This window comes from Eutrema salsugineum, unplaced genomic scaffold (genome assembly GCF_000478725.1).
Source record: "Eutrema salsugineum unplaced genomic scaffold, Eutsalg1_0 scaffold_14, whole genome shotgun sequence".
In the NCBI taxonomy this organism is placed as follows: Eukaryota; Viridiplantae; Streptophyta; class Magnoliopsida; order Brassicales; family Brassicaceae; genus Eutrema; species Eutrema salsugineum.
Genome location: NW_006256877.1, coordinates 2395203 through 2416769, shown reverse-complemented (window position 1 = coordinate 2416769; position 21567 = coordinate 2395203). Strand labels below are relative to the sequence as shown.

General features: G+C 36.7%; 2 protein-coding genes across 3 annotated transcripts; both read left to right on the top strand.

Moving 5' to 3' along the window:
• The first annotated feature begins 12147 nt into the window (after positions 1-12147).
• On the top strand, positions 12148-14721 carry LOC112088582 (uncharacterized protein At5g41620). Of its 2 annotated transcripts, none has more exons than XM_024158993.1 (2): positions 12148-12540; positions 13103-14721. In XM_024158993.1, the coding sequence occupies exons 1-2, from the start codon at positions 12148-12150 to the stop codon at positions 14576-14578; spliced, it is 1869 nt and encodes a 622-aa protein (XP_024014761.1). In that variant the 3' UTR covers positions 14579-14721. The 2 variants fall into 2 exon arrangements, with proteins under 2 accessions (XP_024014761.1, XP_024014762.1); XM_024158994.1 differs by lacking the exon at positions 12148-12540 and adding an exon at positions 12629-12680 and having other exon boundaries at positions 13053-14721.
• A 71-nt stretch (positions 14722-14792) lies between these two features.
• Positions 14793-16521, top strand: LOC18022919. The gene is made up of 3 exons (XM_024158995.1): positions 14793-15062; positions 15924-16056; positions 16166-16521. Exons 1-3 carry the CDS (start codon positions 14899-14901, stop codon positions 16229-16231), a joined length of 363 nt encoding a protein of 120 aa, XP_024014763.1. The 5' UTR covers positions 14793-14898; the 3' UTR covers positions 16232-16521.
• The last annotated feature ends 5046 nt before the right edge of the window (positions 16522-21567 follow it).

Below are 21567 nucleotides of genomic sequence, written 5' to 3'. Positions count from 1 at the left end.
AAGAAAGTAGAATATTCTCTAGATCTTTTAAGAATCCCGATGTCACGAATACTCCCATATTTTTTTTACTTGTTTTTGGACCGATCTTTTTGTTTTTTGTTAAAAGTTTTCAGAACCTTGTTATAAAAAAAAAAAAACCAAAAAACCAAAAAAGGTTTTCAGAAAGCATCTTTGAAAAGTTATAACGGCAAATACGTTCCAAGAAAATCTTATACCGCGACCATTATAAGTCAATCAGAAAAACTTCTGGTTCCTTCAGAGTCTTCGACAGATGGGCTGAATGCTCAAGATGAAGCCCACACGAGGCCCACCAACGATCACCTTCTTCAAACAAAAACCTGCAACGGTAACAAAGGAGATAAGGATCAGTGTGAGTCAAAAGCAGTCAAACGTATGGAGACACAAGCCACCACAATCCAGCTGCGTAATCGCTTTGATTCTCTAACGTTTGTAAATGACGCGTAACGACCTTGTCGTTTTCCTCTCTAGGTTTTATGTGTATCCTTGTCAGAATCTCTATATAAAGATCTCTGCAAACTCTCTGTAAACCAAGTTTTTTGAGAAATAATAAAAGTTTGAGTTTTTCCTTCATTTTCAAGTTTCTTTCAAACTTTCATGGTATCAGAGCGCAGGGCTCTTCCTCGGCGACAACAATGGCAAGCGACACACAGATTCAATCAATCCCTCCCGGTTCTGAGAGCTCTACACCAAACCCGACTCCGTCAGCTCCAGTTCGAGTTACGCAGGGCCAGGATCGAGCTCCTCCAGCTTCAGATCGAGTACAGAATGCGCCAAGCTCGTCAACTCCGCCGCCTTTTGGAGCTCCAATGTTTCATTCATCGCTGCTGTCGCTTCCTCCAGCACCTCTCTCGTCACCTCTGAATATCTCACACTTTGTGACACTGAAGCTCTCTGCTTCTACATACCTGATGTGGAAGTCTCAGATGGAGATCTGGGTGTCCAGTCAGCGTCTTCTTGGTCATGTTACAGGGGCCACACCTCAGCCTCCAGCAACGACAATGGTCCGTTTTGGTTCGATGCTCTCTGATGTTCCAAATCCAGAACTTATGTCTGGCTTCAAAATGAACAGTCTGTGCTTGGGTGGATCTTTGGTTCTCTCTCTGAAGAAGCTTTACGGTCAGTCTTTGGCTTACGCTCCTCTCAAGAGGTATGGCTCTCACTTGCTCAAAAGTACAACCGTGTGTTACTCACTAGAAAGTTAGATATTCAGAGACGTATTAAAACCACTGCAAAAGGATCTAGGTCACTAGCTGTGTACTTGGGATAAATCAAAGATTTGTGTGATCAACTAGCTTCTATAGGAGCTCCTATTTCTGAACAGGCAAAGATCTTTGGTGTTCTTCATGGTCTAGGGCGAGAGTATGAGTCTATTGTTACATACATTGAAAACTCTATGGATTCTCATTTCAATCTGTCGTTTGAGGATGTGGTTCATAAGTTGATGGGCTTTGAAGACAAACTTCAGAGTTATGCTGCTGTGACTGATTCTGTAACTCCTCATCTTGCCTTTCAAACTGAGAAGACTGATGATTCAACAAATCGTAGTGGGAATGTCTCTTCCTACAACAACAACACCTCTGGTTCTCGTGGTGGTTTCTCTAATGGTGGAAGAGGCTCCAATCAGGGGTCTTTTCGTGGACGAGGCTCTTATTCTACTCAGGGCCGTGGTTTTCAACAACAGTTCACTTCAAACAACCCTCGACCAACTTGTCAAATCTGTGGCAGGTATGGCCACTCTGCCTTCAAGTGCTACAATCGATTTGACAAAGACTACGAACCACACGATGTTCAGAAGGCTCTAGCGGCTATGAGAGTATCCGAAACGTCTCCACCTTCTGGAACAGAGTGGTATCCAGATATTGGGGCTTCTACTCATGTTACCAACACTTCCTCTCAGCTGCATCAGGCTCAGCCCTACACTGGTAATGATTCTGTTATGGTCGGTAATGGTGACTTCCTTCCCATCACTCATATCGGTTCCACCACTCTGCCTAATTCTCAAGGTAATCTTCCTCTAACAGATGTTCTTGTCTGCCCTGGTATTGCTAAGTCCTTGTTGTCTGTCTCTAAGATTACTTCGGATTATCCTTGTGAGTTTACCTTTGATTGTGATTCTGTGATGGTAAAGGACAAGAGAACAAGGCAGATATTAGCTCGAGGCAGTAGGCACAATGACATGTATGTACTGGAGAACCCACAGTTTATGGCCTTCTACTCACCGAGGCAACAAAGCACAAGTTCTGAAGTGTGGCATCAGCGACTTGGGCACCCTAATAAGGAGCTTCTTCAGTATCTTGCAAGTAGTAATCTTCTAGTCATGAATAAGGCTGTCTCTCGTATGTGTGAGGCATGTCAGTTGGGAAAATTCAGTAGGCTTTCTTTTCTTCCTTCAGAGTTTGTAGCTTCTCATCCTTTGGAACGTGTTCACAGTGATTTATGGGGACCTTCTCCTGTAGTTTCGAACCAAGGTTTTCAATAATATGCAATTTTTATTGATAATTACTCAAGGTTCACATGGTTCTATCCCCTGAAAAGAAAGTCTGATTTCTATTCTGTCTTTATCACCTTTCAAACGTATGTTGAACGACAACTCCAACACAAGATCAAAGTTTTTCAAAGTGATGGAGGGGGTGAGTTCACGAGTACTAAGTTTTTGACTCACCTGCAACATTGTGGTATCAAAACATCTTCTCTCTTGCCCTCATATGCCTCAACAGAATGGCTTGGCAGAGCGAAAACATAGGCACATTACTGAGTTAGGTTTGTCTATGCTCTTTCAGAGTAAGGTCCCTCAATATCTATGGGTCGAAGCCTTCTTCACTGCCTGTTTTCTCGGTAATCTCCTTCCCTCTTCAGCTCTTACTGATAAAAAGAGTCCATTTGAGAAGTTGTTTGGTAAACCTCCGGTCTATTCCTCCCCCAGGGTCTTCGGATGTTCCTGTTATCCGTATCTCAACCTTATGCACGACATAAGTTCGATCCTAAGTCTCTGCACTGTGTTTTCATTGGCTATAATGAAAAATACAAGGGGTATAGATGTCTCTATCCACCTACAGGCCGGGTGTTTATCAGTCGCCATGTTCTGTTTGATGAATCTGTCTTTCCCTTTGCAGATAAGTATCATACTTTCCAGTCAAAAGCAGTCGATGGTCTTCTGTCTTGGCGTCTTTCCCCTGTAACACATGACACACCCTTGTTTGATATTCCGGTTTCATCAGATTCATTTACAGATGGGCTGAATGCTGCTCAACCAGTTCTTTCTACGGATACAGATACTCAAGCCTTGCCTCTTCCTGTCATGTCTCCTTCCAGTGCAGGAAATAGTTCTGAGTGTACGGCGTACTTAGATTCCGATCCTATAGGCAACAGCTATTCTCCTGCATCAGGAAGCACAGACTTGACCGGATCAACACAGAGCTCACACAGCTCACGATCTCAATCAGCCTCACCACTAGTAAATGAGTCACTTCAGTCAAGTCTCCCAGATCAGTCAACACGTATTACCTCAACTTCTACTGCAGACAATGCTCACCCAATGATTACCAGAGCAAAAGATGGGATTTTTAAACCAAATCCACGCTATGTACTATTCACTGTCAAGTCTAATTATCCAGAACCAAAAACAGTGAAGTCTGCATTAAAAGATCCTATGTGGACCGATGCTATGGGAGTTGAATACGGTACATTGCAGGAAACCAATACATGAGACCTTGTTCCACCTGATGTTGCAGAGAATGTCTTAGGTTGTAGATGGGTTTACAAGACTAAACTGAGGGCTGATGGAAGTCTTGACAGGTTGAAAGCTCGCTTAGTTGCCAAGGGATATGATCAAGAGGAAGGAATTGATTTTCTGGAAACCTTTAGTCCAGTGGTACGGACAGCTACAGTGAGATCAGTTCTACATGTTGCGGTTACTCAAAAGTGGTCCATAAAACAGCTTGATGTACAGAATGCATTCCTTCACGGAGATTTAAAAGAAGTTGTTTACATGAGACAGCCTCCTGGTTTTGAAGATCCGAGTAGGCCTGATCATATTTGTCGACTCAAGAAAGCAACTTATGGACTAAAACAGGCGCCTCGTGCCTGGTTTGATAAGTTCAGCACATTCTTGATCAACTTTGGATTTGTTTGCAGTATTCCCGATCCTTCCCTGTTTGTTTACATTAAAGGATCTGATGTTATGTTATTACTTTTATACGTTGATGACATGGTATTGACTGGAAACAATGATGAGTTGCTGCAACAGCTTCTAGACACTCTGAATAAGGAGTTCCGAATGAAAGACATGGGAGCTCTACACTATTTCTTGGGAATACAGGCCTTTTTTCATGATGAAGGTTTATTTCTGAGTCAAGAAAAATACACATTAGATCTTCTTGTCACAGCTGGGATGTCAGATTGTGCACCGATGCCAACGCCCTTACCTCTTCAGCTTGATAAGGTCTCAGGACAGGATAAGTCTTTCTCGGATCCTACTTATTTTTGAAGCTTAGCAGGCTATCCAGTTTCCGGTAAATCTCAAGCTCTCGGATAATATCTGACTCTCACTCGTCCAGATATCCAGTTTCCGGTAAATCTCATTTGTCAGAAAATGCATACACCAACTGAAGCGGATTTTAGCTTGCTCAAACGAATACTTCGTTACTTGAAGGGAACGTTTCAGATGGGAATCAATCTAAGTTCGAATACAGATTCTACTCTCCGTGCCTACAGTGACTGTGATTGGGCCAACTGTAAAGAAACCAGGAGATCTACAGGAGGCTTGTGTACATTTTTGAGGTCCAATATCATTTCTTGGTCTGCAAAACGACATTCTACAATCTCAAGATCGAGCACAGAGGCTGAATACAGAACTATGTCTATTGCAGCTACGGAACTTAAGTGGATAAGTTATCTTCTTGACGCTATTGGCCATCCTCAACCATCACTTCCAGAGCTGTACTGTGATAACTTGTCTGCGGTTTATCTCACGGCGAATCCTGCTCTTCACTCACGTTCCAAACACTTTGATGTGGACTTCCATTATGTTCGTGAAAGGGTTGCTCATGGAGCTCTTGTTGTCAAGCATGTTCCAAGCCATCAACAACTTGCAGATGTCTTCACCAAATCCTTGGCTCAACAACCTTTTTTTTACTTAAGGTTCAAACTCGGTGTTGATTTGCCACCAACCCCAAGTTTGAGGGGGTGTATAAGTCAATCAGAAAAACTTCTGGCTCCTTCAGAGTCTTCGACAGATGGGTTGAATGCTCAAGATGAAGCCCACACGAGGCCCACCATTGATCACCTTCTTCAAACAAAAACCTGCAACGGTAACAAAGGAGATAAGGATCAGTGTGAGTCAAAAGCAGTCAAACGTACGGAGACACAAGCCACCACAATCCAGCTGCGTAATCGCTTTGATTCTCTAACGTTTGTAAATGACGCGTAACGACCTTGTCGTTTTCCTCTCTAGGTTTTATGTGTACCCTTGTCAGAATCTCTATATAAAGATCTCTGCAAACTCTCTGTAAACCAAGTTTTTTGAGAAATAATAAAAGTTTGAGTTTTTCCTTCGTTTTCAAGTTTCTTTCAAACTTTCAGCCATGTTTCCAGCTGAATACTACAATCTTATCAAATCTCGATTTTTTCAACATGACGTTTTTTTGTAAACTTTGTACCATCCAAAAGATAATACTATAGTTCAGTTATAATCCGATTAACACAAGGATATAGAATTGAGACTTATATCAAGAATTAATAAAAGCAACTTCTTTTATTAGTTTTAGAAAAATTACTCAAAAACTAAAGTCTCTCTTAATCTTTCTCTCTCAACTCATAAGTGTTTGCAACAACTCTGCAACTCCTTATATAGAGAATATATTAGCTAACTCCTAATTCCAATAGATAAACAAATTTCTTTTTAGATAACTCCTAAATTTCATTTTCTAATCCTAACCTTCTAGAAAACATACTTTGATTAGGATTAGGAAACTTGCACTTCAAGTTTCTTTCAAGCTTATTCCAACATTCTCCCCCTTAATCTTGAAATCCTTTTGTGACACACCTAAAACTCCAATACGATCTCATCTCCCTGAACTTGTTTCTTCCTAGTGCCTTGGTTAAGATATCAGCCTTTTGCTCATTGCAATCCCATGGCTCTTTGTTTATAGCTAGCAATAGGTGTTCACTATCAATCTTGGCGAAAGTGCCAAAGTCATCGAGATAACTCGGTCTTACTCTTGGCCTTGTTGATCTCCTTAGTCCTTGTTCGGCTTCTTCTCCTTGATGTATCATCTCTGTCTCGGTTTTGGGAACTTGTATTTCATGTTCAGTGACCTCTTCTTCGAAACTATCTTCCTCCTTCTCCTCTGTTTCTTCTTCGAGATCATGGTCATCTCCCCTTGAGTTATTATAATTGTGTTCTCCAAAACAGATTACAGAAATTCCAGTGTTGTTACTAATTTCCTTCTCACCCCACTTCCAGTCTTTGCTTTCATCAAAGATCACATCCCTGCTCACAACTATTTTCTTGGTTCTAGAATCAACTAACCAATACGTCTTTGATTCTGGATCCGTTCCTAAGTGGACAAGTACTTGTGATCTATCATCCAGCTTCTTCAAGTGTTGCGCCTCTGTCTTTGCAAAACGGATGCATCCAAATACTCTTATATGTAACATCATTAATGACTTACATATATACAGTGGTTTGCACAACTTTGCTAAGCCACTTTTCTTTTCCTATTAGAATTAGATATCTCATAATCTAACAAGAAAATTACCATAACCCTAGAGATCGATTTAGCTCTGATACCAATTATAGAATTGAAACTTAGATCAAGAATTAATAAAAGCAACTTTTTTTATTAGCTTTAGAAAAATTACTCAAAAACTAAAGTCTCTCTTAATCTTTCTCTTTCAAATAAGTGTTTGCAACAACTCTGCAACAACTCTGCAACTCCTTATTTAGAGAATAGATTAGCTAACTCCTAATTCTAATAGATAAACAAATTTCCTTTTAGATAACTCCTAAATTTCATTTTCTAATCTTAACCTTCTAGAAAACATACTTTGATTAGGATTAGGAAATTTGCACTTCAAGTTTCTTTCAAGCTTATTCCAACAAAGGAGTCAAGAAATAAAAGCAGTTAAATTTCTTTAACAAGAAAAGATGAATCACAGTTGAATTTGATCTCTAAACTAATACAATATTATTATCATAGTAAAAAGTTCATACGACTTTTAAATGATGCTGCCGTCACATGTTCATGAATATCTGTCCCTCTTGGTCTTAATAATTTTTTTTAGTAAATATCCCATTGGAATAGGATTTTATTCAATCTATCTATGCCGACTACTTCCTGCGATCCTCTTTTTGCGTTTAAGTATGCGCTTGCGTTTCCATGTTATAAATATATTTGAAGCATTTATGTTGACTTTTGCAGCCGAAAGAGATCTTAACTCTTTTTATTTAAAAATCTATTAATGTCAATGATGACAAGCAAAATCAATGAACAAGTGATGTTATTCATATTTTACTATATATAATTCATGACAAGCGTATATATAACAACCTGATAAATTAATAATAAGTGTGATGTATATGACTACGTTTTTCCCGGAGAATATGGTCATGGAGGTTTGGGTGAATCTACATTCTATTTCTACACTCTACACGCAGAATGTGAACTAAATCATCGAATATTTTAAACATTCAAAAGACTCAAGCTAACCTGGTTCACTATCTTATGGATAGTATTTTCTGGCAAGTACTATCTTTCGAATCGATAGATTTAGAAGCTCCAGTTTCAGTCGCTTGAACATTGAAAGTATTTCGGCATATTCGTGGAGTTTCTTCTCCATTCTCTGACTTTCCATATTCTTAGTAGTTTGGTTTGTGACATTCTCCTAGATATAATTTAAACCAACTAATATTAAAAATACGAAGATCATCTGAACTATATTAGCTAACATATTATGAATTATTATAAACAGGCACAATGTGTTTGTCAAACTTAAAATCACTTACCTGACTTTTAGCGTCAACCGAATTTTAACAATGTTCTCATAATTCTCACAGTTGACTTTGAAAGAAAATGTGTCGAAGTTTCTTTTAGATTCTCAATCAAAAGATACCATCTCCTTCTCCTCAACCTATGTGTCAAACTCCTTATCCCAAGTTTGGTCGACATCCCGCCATATATTCCTAATTAGAAAAATGAATCAAATAACCCAAAGGTAATATCATCAATTTAAAAACAATCGATTGTACGTTTTTAGGGCAATTCCTCATTTTTTGAAATTTCACATCCTCAAAGATCATATTCTCCAACTTGCTTCTAGACTAAGGTTTGAAGCTAACCATGCATTAACGTTCTTAGGAATAGCACATCAGTAAATTCTAAAGATTTTTGTCTCTTGTTATTATGTTTAGCACATCAGTAAATTTGACTTTTACCTTAGTCGCTCACGCTGTCTTAGCCGCCGTCACGACCACAATCCTTACGATGTTTCTCCTCGATCTAAACATGCGTTTGATGGTGGCTTCCATCGCAGGTATTTCAATCATTAGATTGATTTTATCAATTTCTTCCTATTTTAAACTCTTCTAAGTTCTAACTTTCTCTCATCTCTTCTTCTTCGTTTCTATTTTTTAACCGCTTCCAAGGAGGATACGACGAACGGAATCTCACAAATCACGCAAGCCACACTTGACCAGATCCGCGAGCATGTCTTGGAGTTTTGAACTTCGTTATGCATCGCGGGATCGAGCCATGCTGCGTTCTTCGTATCCTTTTACGCTCTCACTGATGAGATGGTGAAACCCTTGATCGTTATTGAATACCTATCTGTTATTGTGGGATCTGTAGGTGTTATATACTTATCTTTCCTCACTGATCCTTTGTCTTCGGCCATAGTGACAATGGTGTATTGCGCACTCCAGATTCTCTACTCGCTCGGAAAGATGGTACACAAGCTCTACGACGGTGGGGATGACGATGGCCAATGAGAAAAATGTTATTTTGTTTTTTTTGGGTTTTTCGGGGTTTTTTTTGTCTGCTGTTTGTTGGTTTGTTTTTGTATGTCGCTCGAGTTTTTTGTTTGTTTGTAACTTTCCTAATGAATAAAATATTAACAGCCAGTTTTCACATACATGTCGATCAATGTGGTTTCTACATACAAATTGTACCAAAGCTGATTTCTTATTACATATCCGTGAATCGCCTTTCCAAGTTTAAGCAGACCCGGTTCAGCAACAGCTTGAAGAAGACTACTTATCGAGCTGGTATTTGGCTTCAGACCAGCAATTTGCATTCTCTTCAATATCGCAATGGCACCTTTGTATAAGCCTTTATATGCGTGGCCTGACAAAAGAGAGTTCCATGTCACTATATCTGGTTTCAAACCACATCTCTCCATTTTGTCTAGGAGAGCTATGGCATCATCTACATAACCACATCTCTCAATTCCTATTTTTTGAAATTTCACATCCTCAAAGATCATATTCTCCAACTTGCTTCTAGACTAAGGTTTGAACCTAACCATGCATTAACGTTCTTAGGAATAGCACATCAGTAAATTCTAAAGATTTTTGTCTTTTGTTATTATGTTTAGTATAAATTTGGGGTTTAACCAAAATTTATTGTATGAAAACTTGGATGAACGTTAAATATTGTTGTTGGTTATTTTAGCTATTCTCATTCCCTAACTAAAGGACTATTTGGAAATATTGGGAAATTTGTATCAGTTCTCCATGATGATAATATATTGCATCCTATTAGAAAAATGGCCAATGAAAAATCTGATAACATTTGCATGTTGTTAACTTATAATAGATTTGAAGTAATATTGTTAACTTTTACAGCCGAAAGAGCCTTAATTATTTTTATTTAAAAATGTATTAATGTCAATGTCTCAATGATGAAAAGCAAAATCAATGAACAAGTGATGTTATTCATATTTTACTATATGTAATTCATGACAAACGTATAACAACCTGATAATTTAATAACACGTGTGATGTATATGACTACACGTCTGTCCCGGAGAATATGGTCATGGTGGTTTGGGTGAATCATGTACACTCTACACAAAATATGAACTGAATCATCGAATAATCTGGTTGAATTTGGTTCTTCATCATATCACGGTAGAAGATTCAAACCACAATTCTTTCGATAAAGTGCATGTATGTATAACACTTATACTAGTTAAGCCCAGCTCATGACATTATACTTGAATTAAATATTAAAAAAAAAAACTGTATGAAATATCTGTGATCTACGAATTCATGAATTGGAATTTGTCTCCGACTCTCTCCAGCTATTCTACTGAATTGCACTTATGGTTTAATAATAGATATTTACTTACTTGAGTATTATATTTATGATTTAAAGTCTTTCATGATAATGCAAAGTCTTGTTCTTCTTACCTACTGATTAAGACTGAATTTAAGATAAAAAAAAGACCAAAATTAAGACATGATGTAAAGGGTGGTAACTAATACTATTCTATATTTTATTAGCTGGCTCCCATTTGCCGATACGCGATACGAAATAAACCATGCTGGCTTTGATATCAGATGGTGAAAAACACTTACGAAATAGCTTTAATATGGTATATTCACAATTTACAATATTTTTAGTGCCTTTGTGCACATTAGTGCCCAATGTATCACGTATTATTTCTTGATTAAAATCTTACTTGCAAATAAAACAGGGGATTATGTAATAATGAATGATAATATAATAGTATTAAGTGGTCAACACTATGAAGTTAACGGACACTCTGTTCTGTCCCTTGTTAGTGGCCTCTCTAAGCCCATAGATAGTTAATAAGACCTTGTTGGGTTAATTAGATTCTGAAACACAATTCTTGCATAATTTTGGCAAGTGATAATTTCCATTAGGCATTCTTTTGTTTCGTCTACCAAACCTTTTCCAGTTGATTGACTCGGTCTTCTTGCTCTCATATGAGGAGGCAACATCGATGATAATATGAATGAGAAAGTCATGGGGTCTTCATGGACAATGTTTTGCATGAAAAATCATGGGGTCTTCATATCTACATAGAATTTTGTGTGTTTAATCAATGAAAACGTTATCCACATATATATGGCTTTTATAAGGCTCGTTTTAGATGAAGATATGTGTCTTGCAATATAAACCGAAAGCTGTTGGTTTTTCCCACGAAAACAAAGCATTATCATTCGGAAGGCTCTGTGTACTTATAAGTGAGATTGTTTGAAAATTTTACCCCAAAAAAAGAGTTAGTATGAAAAGATGTGGGTTATCAAAGAAAATGTGCTACGATTATATGGAGCAATTGAAAAGTAATAAAAGATTATTACATTTATAAACTGAATTCGGATGTCGTACAGTCATTTGACACTAAATGTAATAGAATTAACAATATAACTGATGATTAAGCAAAACTTGTGTATATTGTTTTTATGTACAAAATACCAAATGTGATAATGGTGAAAAGGATACTTACATTTGATTATTTGAGAACCATTCATAATTTCAATTCATCCGGAGGTTTTATCTTACATAAACAAATTTATTAATGTAAGGCGTTTAAAATAACAATCTCTAGTACTCTCCCGCGCACATAGATAATAAATTTATAAAGTTAAATTAGATGCTCTTGACTGTAAAAGTCCCAAACAAGGTTGGAAGTGAAGTCTAAGGAAGGAATCGACCTAATTTTCATTTTCTAATCAACCACAAAGCTACTGTGAATCTGGTTTTCACATATAAAGTTTTACCAAAAAAAAAAAAGAAGACAACGAGGAAAATGCCACAATACAAGTATACAACAAACACACACAAGCCAAGAACATCAAGTTACGGTGCTGTCGGAATATTACACACAAGCCAAGATCCCACATTTCAACATTTTTATTTATTTTTACATATTTTTTTTTATTGATCTTGAGCGGGTGACGCAATTAGTGTTGATAGTGATATGACTCAAACAAACTGATTGTAGCCATTGAAGTAGAGTTCCTTCCACAGGGAAAACAAATTCAATAAACCCCACATCCAAAGTATCCAAGATACAGGTGAAACAACAATTTGCGAATTTTTGGATTGATTTAAAGAAAAATAAAAAAGGTGAAAACTTTTTGCTTTTTTCCCTAAAAAGATGGAAAGTAAAGTAACAAGAGGAGAAGAAGAAAATGGAGAGAGACAGAAAGTGGAGAGATTGGTGGAAAAGTTGAAGAATCGTAATAATAGTAGAAACAAGGGTCATCGACCTTCAACACCGGCGCATGTTAGCTTGCTCCCTAACCTTTTCTCTAAACTCTCACCATCAATCGTTTCCTCTAGAAAGCTCGCTGCTGCTTTCTGGGAGTTTCATCAATACTACGAAGATCGCTCCTTCCTCTCTTCTCCTGCTGCTAAAATGCACCGCGGCGCAAACGATTTCGCCGGAACTAGTAATCGCCGACAACGTCACGGCAAGGCGGTGGCGGCGATTAAGGAGAACGGTCTCGACCTCTCTCAGTTCCTCCGAGATCCCTCTCCTGATCATCAGGTCTCTCTCGATATTTACCTTTTTTCTTCGCCAAAGACCCGTTTTTTCTGAGATTCATAAGCTCTGAAGCTCGAAGCAATAGGTTTATGATAATGGGTATTGTGAAAGTTTGGATTTGAAACGTGGGTCGTGATGAGCTGGTGAGAATTGCTCGATGATTTTGGGTGTTCTGGGTTTTAGTGTAGCTTTACTCTGTTCTTGGCTTTTTTAGCTCAAGTGATTGGTATTGGAACTGATTAGGATTCAAGTGTTAAATGAAAAAAACAGATCAAAAGTTACATCTTGTGGAGTTTCATGGGTTTCAAAGTCCTGACTGTTAAGCTAGAAGACACTATGCGTGGCAAATGATTCTGATCAGCTCATTATAGTATACACTTTGAGAATCTTTTGTATCAAAGTCTAAGCCTTGTGAGAAGTTTGTTTGTCTTGAATCTTTACACAATGTGATTTTTTTCAAGTTGGTATTTTTCAGTAAGACTTTATGATTCTTTTCTAATGTCAATGGCTCGCAGCTCGCTTTGGTTTGTGTATTGGTTCTGATAATGGTCATACGTTGTCTCAGCCAGAGAGTGCGGGAAGCCTAAGGAGGCAAATCGGTCAAATGTTGATGAAGCATCATCAATCAATCGAAAGAAACAACCACGCTCTTCAGCCTGTATCTCCTGCTAGTTACGGAAGCTCTCTCGAGGTTGCGACATACAACAAAGCAGTAAAGCCAAGTAGCTCAATGGATTTCCATGGAAGACCGTCCAGAGAACCTCACTACAATCTCAAGACATCAACCGAGCTTCTCAAGGTATTGAACCGTATCTGGAGCCTCGAGGAGCAGCATGCCGCCAATATCTCCTTGATAAAAGCTCTGAAAACCGAGCTGGCTCATTCACGTGTTCGAATCAAAGAGCTTCTTAGGTACCAGCAAGCCGATAGGCACGAGCTAGAAAGAGTGGTGAAGCAACTCTCTGAGGAGAAACTCTCCAGGAAGAACAAGGAAGCTGAATGGGTAAGCTCTGCTAGGAAAGAGTTGGAAGATGAGCGGAAACTTAGAAAACGTTCTGAGAGTTTGCATAGGAAACTGGCGAGAGAGCTCTCCGAGTTGAAGTCTACGTTGTCTAGCTGCGTCAAGGAGCTTGAGAGAGGGAATAAGTCGAGGAAGATGATGGAGATGCTCTGCGACGAGTTTGCGAAAGGGATCAAGAGTTACGAAGAGGAAATCCACGGTTTAAAGCAGAAGAATTTGGTAAAGGAATGGGCGGGTCGTGAAGAAGAAGGAGATCATATGGTTCTTCATATCGCGGAATCTTGGCTTGACGAGAGGATGCAGATGAGATTAGAAGGTGGAGATGGTAACAGTAGCTCAGTGTTGGATAAGCTCGAGTCTGAGATCGAGACATACCTTCAGGGGAAGCCGAGAAACCGCCGGAGCTCACTTGAATCCGTCCCGTTGAGTGCACCACCGCGTGATGTTGACTGTGAGGAAGACTCCGCGGGAAGCGATTCTAATTGCTTCGAGCTCAAGAAAGCTCATGTAAACGAGGCTGATAAACTTAACCAACAAGAGAACAAAGACAGTTTGTGCGATGAAAAGCCTAAAGGAAAGATTGGTAGCCCGTCGAGTTTCCAAGTGAAGTTCGAGGATCAAATGGCCTGGAAATTAAACAAGGAAACTGGAGCCATCGAAGAAGAAGAAGATGCAGAGCTAAAGAACAACAAGAGTAACAAACCAGAGGATGAAACCGATCAGTGTGCTACTACTACGAACAAGAACGATGTGATGGGGGAAATGATTCGGACACACAGAAGATTACTGTCTGAAACTCGTGAAACTGATGAAGCTTCTTGCAGTTACCCATCTTCTCGGAGACAAGCGAGTCCAGTTCGACAATGGACTTCAAGAACCGTAATACCTGATCTTATAGGCTCTTCCGAGCCGTCTGTAAAGTCTTCTGATATTGCAATAGCTCAAGGAGCAAGGGACAACACTTTGAAAACTAGGCTCGCAAAGAGTTCCAAGTCCCGTCTTCGGTTGTTCAAAGGCTAATTTTGGTGGGAAATTAGCAAACGAGAGTTCTTGTCTGATACACACACAGATTCTTGAGTTTCATATTTCATTTTCTCTGTAAATCAGACGCATCTGTAGATTTGTATATCGATTTCATTCTACACATTTTTGGGAACTTGTAATCAAGGATTTGATAAGCTCTGTTTTTGTGTTCATTTGATGCAGAGCGCGAGACTGAGACGGCGTCGTTTACTTTTAAGGCCCAGATAGGCCCAAGTATTGTATTGGGCCTATTGTGTTCAACTTAATTAGTTTAATTTCATCACATTTCTTCTGATCGCCTTCCTCTAGAGAGAGAGATGGCGACGGCGTCGTTTAGGTGGATTCTGCAGCTTCACAGAGATGTACCAAAAGCGGCTCGATTCTACGCGCAAGGTCTCGACTTCTCCGTCAATGTCGTCACTTTACGCTGGGCCGAGCTCGATTCTGGTCCTCTCAAGCTAGCTCTTATGCAATCTCCCAGGTTTTTTCAATACTCAGTCAAGTCCAATGCACACACTCTGTTTGATCATTTGCCTCAATGAATACTTTTTTCTGGGTTAATCCGTCTAAAGAACGTTTGTTTGGTTTTTTTTCGTCAAAATTTTTATCTGATGAAGCTAAAAGTTTCCCGGCTCTCCTTGAACTCAAATTCACTATACTTACATTGCAATTGTAGAGTTTTATTGTTGGATCATTTGTGGAAGAACAAGTTTAATGTTTGATGTTTTTAATTGTTAATCCTGTAATTCAGGTGTTTGTGTTCGATTACGATAGCTGTTTCTATGATTCCTTGTCCTAAAGTCCCAGCCTTTATCATCCTTATTGGTCTCTTACCTTTGTATTCCGAGAGTGTACGATTGCATTTTGAAAATGACACTCTGTTTTTAAGCGGATGAGATGTATGTTTCTAAACTTATATACCCTCTCTTGCTTGTTTGGATTTGGCTTTGTGTGATTACGCTGTCTGTGATTAAAGGTTTTTATTTTCCACCAATTCAAATTCACTACGTCATTGCAATTGTAGAGAATTATTGTTGGATCATTTGTGGAAGAACAAGTTTGCTGTTTTAAGTTGTTGCTCCTTTAATTAAGGTGTTTGTATTCGATTACAATAGTTGTTTCTATGATTCCTTGTCCTGAAATCCCAGTTTACATCATCCCTATTGGTCATTTTACCTTTGTATTCCGAGAATATATGATTGAATATTGAAAATGGCATTCTGTTTTAAATCGATATAATCTATAGTTTTTGCACCTTTAAACATTTTTTGCTCGTTTGAATTTGACATTTTGTGATTATGCAGTTTGTAATTTCCACTGAAAAGACTTTCTTTTTTTGCAGCGATCATGTTGCTGAGAAAGGGAACTCATCGCTTCTATCGTTCACCGTCGCAGACATTAATGCAACAGTGACCAAACTTATGGCACTAGGAGCAGAATTAGATGGCACTATCAAGTATGAGATACACGGAAAGGTAAAAACAACTTCAATCTCTTCTGAAGATGTTCAGTTTCATTTTTTGAGTCTTACTTTCTTAAATGGGATTTGAAGAATTTTTGCGGTTGTTTTTTCTGTTAACTTAGGTTGCAGCCATGAGATGCCCTGATGGTTACATGTTAGGCCTTTATGAGCCTGCATTAATCATATGAATAGATTTTGTTATTACAAATCTTATTCATCTTCTCTTTGAAGCTATTGTTTACTTGTAAGAAACCAAAGTCACTTTTCGTTTTGGAGAAGTTATGACACTCAGGAAGTTAGAAAAGGCGAAACTTTGAGGCCTAAACGACCAAGTGCTTTTCCCGCATATGGTTTATAGGATGTGGCTATCAAGTTGATTGTGTAGGAGATTGTTCTGTGAACTTGGGGATCCAAAACTCATCTCATGATCAATAAAGAGTTGTTCCTCCATAGATAATAAAAAGGAACATAGAGATTAATTGGTAACTATCACATTCTACTCAACTTGTTCTTTGTGGAGATTGGTACATGTTTAACTTGCTCTTTCACAATATTATACTAAAGGAAGCTAGTCTCAGTCAATTTTCCCTTGAAATCATACATAGTAATATCGTGAAAGTGACGCATATTCTACACAATCCTTTGAAATTGACAAGATCCATTGAAGTGGACTTAATGGACTTTAGTGCTTTTGTAGTTGTTGAGCTGTTGACTATGTTTGTTGGTCATCATTTTACAAAACTGCCCCCAAGCTTTGGAGCAATTATTTATATTTATTTTATCTCCATGGTTGTAATTTCATTTTTTGAAGTGGGTTGATTGTTCAAAGATCTTCTTAAGATTATTATGATAATTTGGGGACCATTATGTTTGTAGCTGGTTACAAACAAATAGAACCAATTTACGCACCGAATCCTAAATGTTGGACATTACCAATGCACTTTGATATAGTGCTTAATTACCTAGATATTTTTGCAATTTTCTATTTCTTATAAAGAAAGTCTACATATCTTTATAATAATTGGGAATCCGTTATGTTGTTTTCGAAAATTTTGAAATCCCATTTGATTAAGCTTTAAGATGCCTTCATGCAAGAATCGAATCCCTCCTCTCAAATATGACAAAATACTAGGTGACCAAATTTAGACATTTCCTTACATATTTTCGGGACAGTTAAAAATGGCACTCTAACATACGAGAATACAAGCGTTTGTTTGTATGTTTTTTTTTAATTAAAATTATAATTTTAACTATAAAAAATTAAAAATAAGAAAATTGGGTGATATATCAAGATGTCGGATTAGAGATATGGCTTGCTATCGTCGACGCCAACAATTGAAACTGTGAATGTCGAGGCTCGCTGTATTTCATATAGAAGCTATAATCGGCTGTTGAGCATTTGTAAATTAAATGCGGGTCTAAAGACTCTTAGAGCAAACCATATAGGAAACTTGAGAAAATTAAGTTACATGTGGTGTTAAACGATCAGATCAAACCTAAAGGACATTTTAGCCCAAACAGTCACGAGGTCATGCAATATTTAAATGAGTTTTAAGAATAGCCAGTTATGAGCACCAAATATGGTGTGACAAATCACAATTAAAACAATATTTATATAAAGTTATAGTTCTATATATATTTTCGTCACTCAAGAGAATATGAATATTAAGACTTATTATAAGAAATAATTAAGAGAGACTAAAAAAAGTTATGTGGCACACATGGTTTGTGAATACATATACATGTATGTTATGGAGAATAGAAACTTAGTAATAGTGACAATTATCTTAATATAATTAAAGACAGAAAATACTCGAAAAGATTTGTTAAGTGTACCCAACTAAGCACAATTAACAATTTCACATTCTCAGGTGTTGCTTTTCATCACACTTTATTGTTGTTTATAAGAGAGATTTTGTGATGTCACATCGTCTCGCGCACATAGACACATATACATGTGTATATTTGATATTATATAAACTTTTTTTTTCTCTTTTGGTAAAATGATATTATATAAACTTGTATAATATAATGAGACCTGCATAGGCTGCATTCGTCTCTTCATTACCATTGTCTCTTTTTGGTGTGCCAATGGGACTAAAGTCAAATGCCATACTACACCAACAATATTCTTTGTCTCATCATGTTTGAGAGATGGTGTATTCTAATCCCTAAATTCCTATAAATATATAGTTTCTCATAATTTAGGTGACATTTATTTTCTAACCGCTAAAAAAACTCGTACCGTTTTCGATATACTCATTGTGATTTAGTTATCAAATTTGAAAGTTTACATAATCTAAGTATGTGTTTCGCTAAAGCAAAAAGAGTTAGTTTTATTTTTATTTTTTTCCAGTATGTACCAAAATTACTAATTACTATATTTCATTAAAATATATAAAATAATAGTTAGTTTTATATAATTTCCATAACTGTCACATTCATCTTTTTTTTTTTTTGAATTTCAGTTGTATTTTCATTCCGTTCTATTTCATTCTATTTTCGTCCTAAATTTCAAATACAACATAAATAAAATAACTCTTTTAGTTCTTAAATATTTGTTTCATTTCTGTTCCCACAATTCCATCACAATTTAACGTTTGTCCACCTTATGCATATCGGCTTCTTTAATTAAACCAAACCATTTGGTAAATAAGCTTCCCTCGGTTGTATCTCTTTTAACTTCTTGGTTCACCATTTTTCAGCCCCCTTGACTTGTTTCTTTTTTGGGTTAAGCTTGTGGTGGCCTAGATGTAGCAGCTTGTTGCTGTCTTTTCCCCTGCGTGGGTGTAATTTTTTTGGCCGCAGGGTTGTAACTCTTCTTCTTATTAATGGAAAAGCAAAAAATTTTATAAAAAAAAAAGTTTCATAGTCTATAAATATGTGTCGCGGGACTGTCAACCTCACTTCTCCTAAGACTATGTCACGTGTCCAAAAACAAGAAATTCACACATGTTTATTAGAAAGAACAACGAGTTAACCATTACAAGAAATATATTATAAATGGCAGACATCATAAAGAGAACTGGAAAAAGAGTTTGACCTATATTTGGCATACAATTGTGTGCTTTAAAATAGCATAATTTTGATACTTCTTCAATTAATATAAAAATAGTAGCTTCCTATATAAGAATACACACATACATATAAATATCAACTAACTTTAGCTAATTAAAACTTTGTTTTTTGGGTATTCGGTGGAGATGTGGCATCATTACAAGAATCTAAGCATGTATTTAGTATTCTTCATGGATTATTATAACTTAGATTAAATGATATAGTTTTGATTATTTGTAGATTACACTCAATAACCCCGATTTCACAAAACAATTCAAATTTAAAGTAGTAAACTGCAAATGAAAAAAAGTACATGTAATCAAATTGTAGATCAATGCATGATGATGATGTTGACACTCGTCCAATGTCGATATTAATGTACCATTTTGCCCTCCTGAAGATACCCGTAGTTGAGGGTGGTTTAGTCATTATAGGGCATTTTTTCCAACCATGAAGAAGACATATCTAGGAACTTGTTGCAGAGAAAAGAGATCAAGACCCGAGGTGATGTTGTCGTTGAACACTGAGATCTCTTTCTCTCTCTCTCTTGTATTTGATACTTTACAGCCCATCTTAGGGTTTTTTTTTGTCAAAACCCTAATTATTCAAACACATGTAAATAGATCGTTTTTGAATATTTCATATCATTTTACATAGTTTCTTATAATCTGATTTATGGATTAAAAGCCAGATCAATTTCTGAACTTGCAGTTTCCTGTATATAGTAGCTTGTGATAGCTTGTATACTATTTGCAAGTAAGTCACCTTTAATTGAGCGAAAGCTAGGTACTTGAAATAGGAAAAAAACTAATAATCATTGGATGAAAGAACTACTAAAACCTTATCTTGGAAGATTGGTATTGCTTCTAGTAGTGAAACTTTATTTCATTAGATGCCAACTCATTACAAAGAAAAAGATAAAAATCTTCATAGATTGGACTCGAAGATGTTGAGGGAGGTCCACGACTGAATCCTGCAAAACAAACTATAAACACTTTATAAGTTAATTAAGTGCCAGACTTATTTATAACATATCAGTGTCGAACTTGATCCTGAGTTAGTAGACTTAAACACATGAATTCAATGCTTGTATATATAAATGGAAAAAAGGGAGCTCCCTTCAGTCCAAGCATAGAGAAGTGAAGATTCAATTTTCTCTCGCATCATTCATTCATTTACCATATGCGAACATATTCTTTCATTTGGTATTTGGATTAATGAGTCGAGAGTCAATTAAATCTCACATATTACTCCATGAGTGGACCAAAGAAAGCTCTCTTCCTCCACCAACTCAACATCCCTCACCATATTAACATTTCTACAACTATATGTATAAGCACAATTTGATTATACTATCTAGAGCATAAAACCACAAAAAAATCTAGTGAGATAGCCCATGCTTTTGATTCTTGATGGGAGGATCTTCCTCTATGTGTGTGCTAGAATCAACCTAAATCTTCAAAATAAACCCTAGATGACCATAGATGCAGCTGAGGCACCGTCTGGATTAGTATAAGAATGAGTTTATGTGAAAAAAAAAAAAGAGAAGAGAGATGATAGGTGATAGGAGGAGAGATGTATATAGAGCATCAAGGATTAATGGCTTTATATAGCAAAAACAAAGGTAAACATAAACCGGCAAAACCCACAATGTTTTGTGCATTTTTTTTTGTTGCACTAACAATTTGAAATAATATATATGGTTATTGAATAAGTGGGTGGTTAGTATTTTTCCACGTTTTTTTTATTCTTAATTTTTTCCATTATAAAGATATTAGTGTCAATTTTCTTCATTATCATTTCATGTTTAGTACTCATTTGGATTACTTACTATAACTAGAAGAGTTGATGATCATATGAAAAAATATATAATAATTTAGGATATATATAACGTTAAATTTCCTGGCTTTTGTAAACTCAAGATCAGTTGATCACAGCTAATATATTAATTAATGTAACAATGAGACTTTTAGCATATATATTCATAGATCTTCACAAATCTATATACATTAGCGTTTTATGCTGACACAAACAAGTAAAACTAGTTACATGATATAATTTTGAATGTTAATGATATTTATCAATGAAATCTTCTTAACCAAACCATCAATTCGTTTTCTATTGTGTATAAAATTTTCCAATATACTTGGTGTGAAAATTTTTTTGCATAATACGAAAAAAAAGAAGAAGCTTGCACCAAATGAGACGACAACAAAAAAAATAGAAGCACCGATCGGTTTACATTAAACAAACATGACTACTTCTTCAGTATGCTGAATTCTAAATGAATTTCTTCTTTTCTGTAATCAATTAAAATTTCGAAATTTGCTTTATGTTTCATGATAATTGTCTGCTTTACACTCGAGCGGCCGGACCTTGTTCCCGGGAAATTGCTTTTTGATAAGAATAAGTACATACGAATTTCTTTAGTTGATTATAAAAATAAAAAGGGATCTTAATTTTGTCT

Bases quoted from the DNA above. Each gene is read 5' to 3' on its own strand.
- LOC112088582 (XM_024158993.1), top strand. From the start codon at position 12,148: ATGGAAAGTAAAGTAACAAGAGGAGAAGAAGAAAATGGAGAGAGACAG. The intron at 12,541-13,102 runs GTCTCTCTCGAT...ACGTTGTCTCAG, and splicing joins ATCCCTCTCCTGATCATCAG to CCAGAGAGTGCGGGAAGCCT.
- LOC18022919 (XM_024158995.1), top strand. From the start codon at position 14,899: ATGGCGACGGCGTCGTTTAGGTGGATTCTGCAGCTTCACAGAGATGTA. The intron at 15,063-15,923 runs GTTTTTTCAATA...CTTTTTTTGCAG, and splicing joins GCTCTTATGCAATCTCCCAG to CGATCATGTTGCTGAGAAAG. The intron at 16,057-16,165 runs GTAAAAACAACT...CTGTTAACTTAG, and splicing joins AGTATGAGATACACGGAAAG to GTTGCAGCCATGAGATGCCC.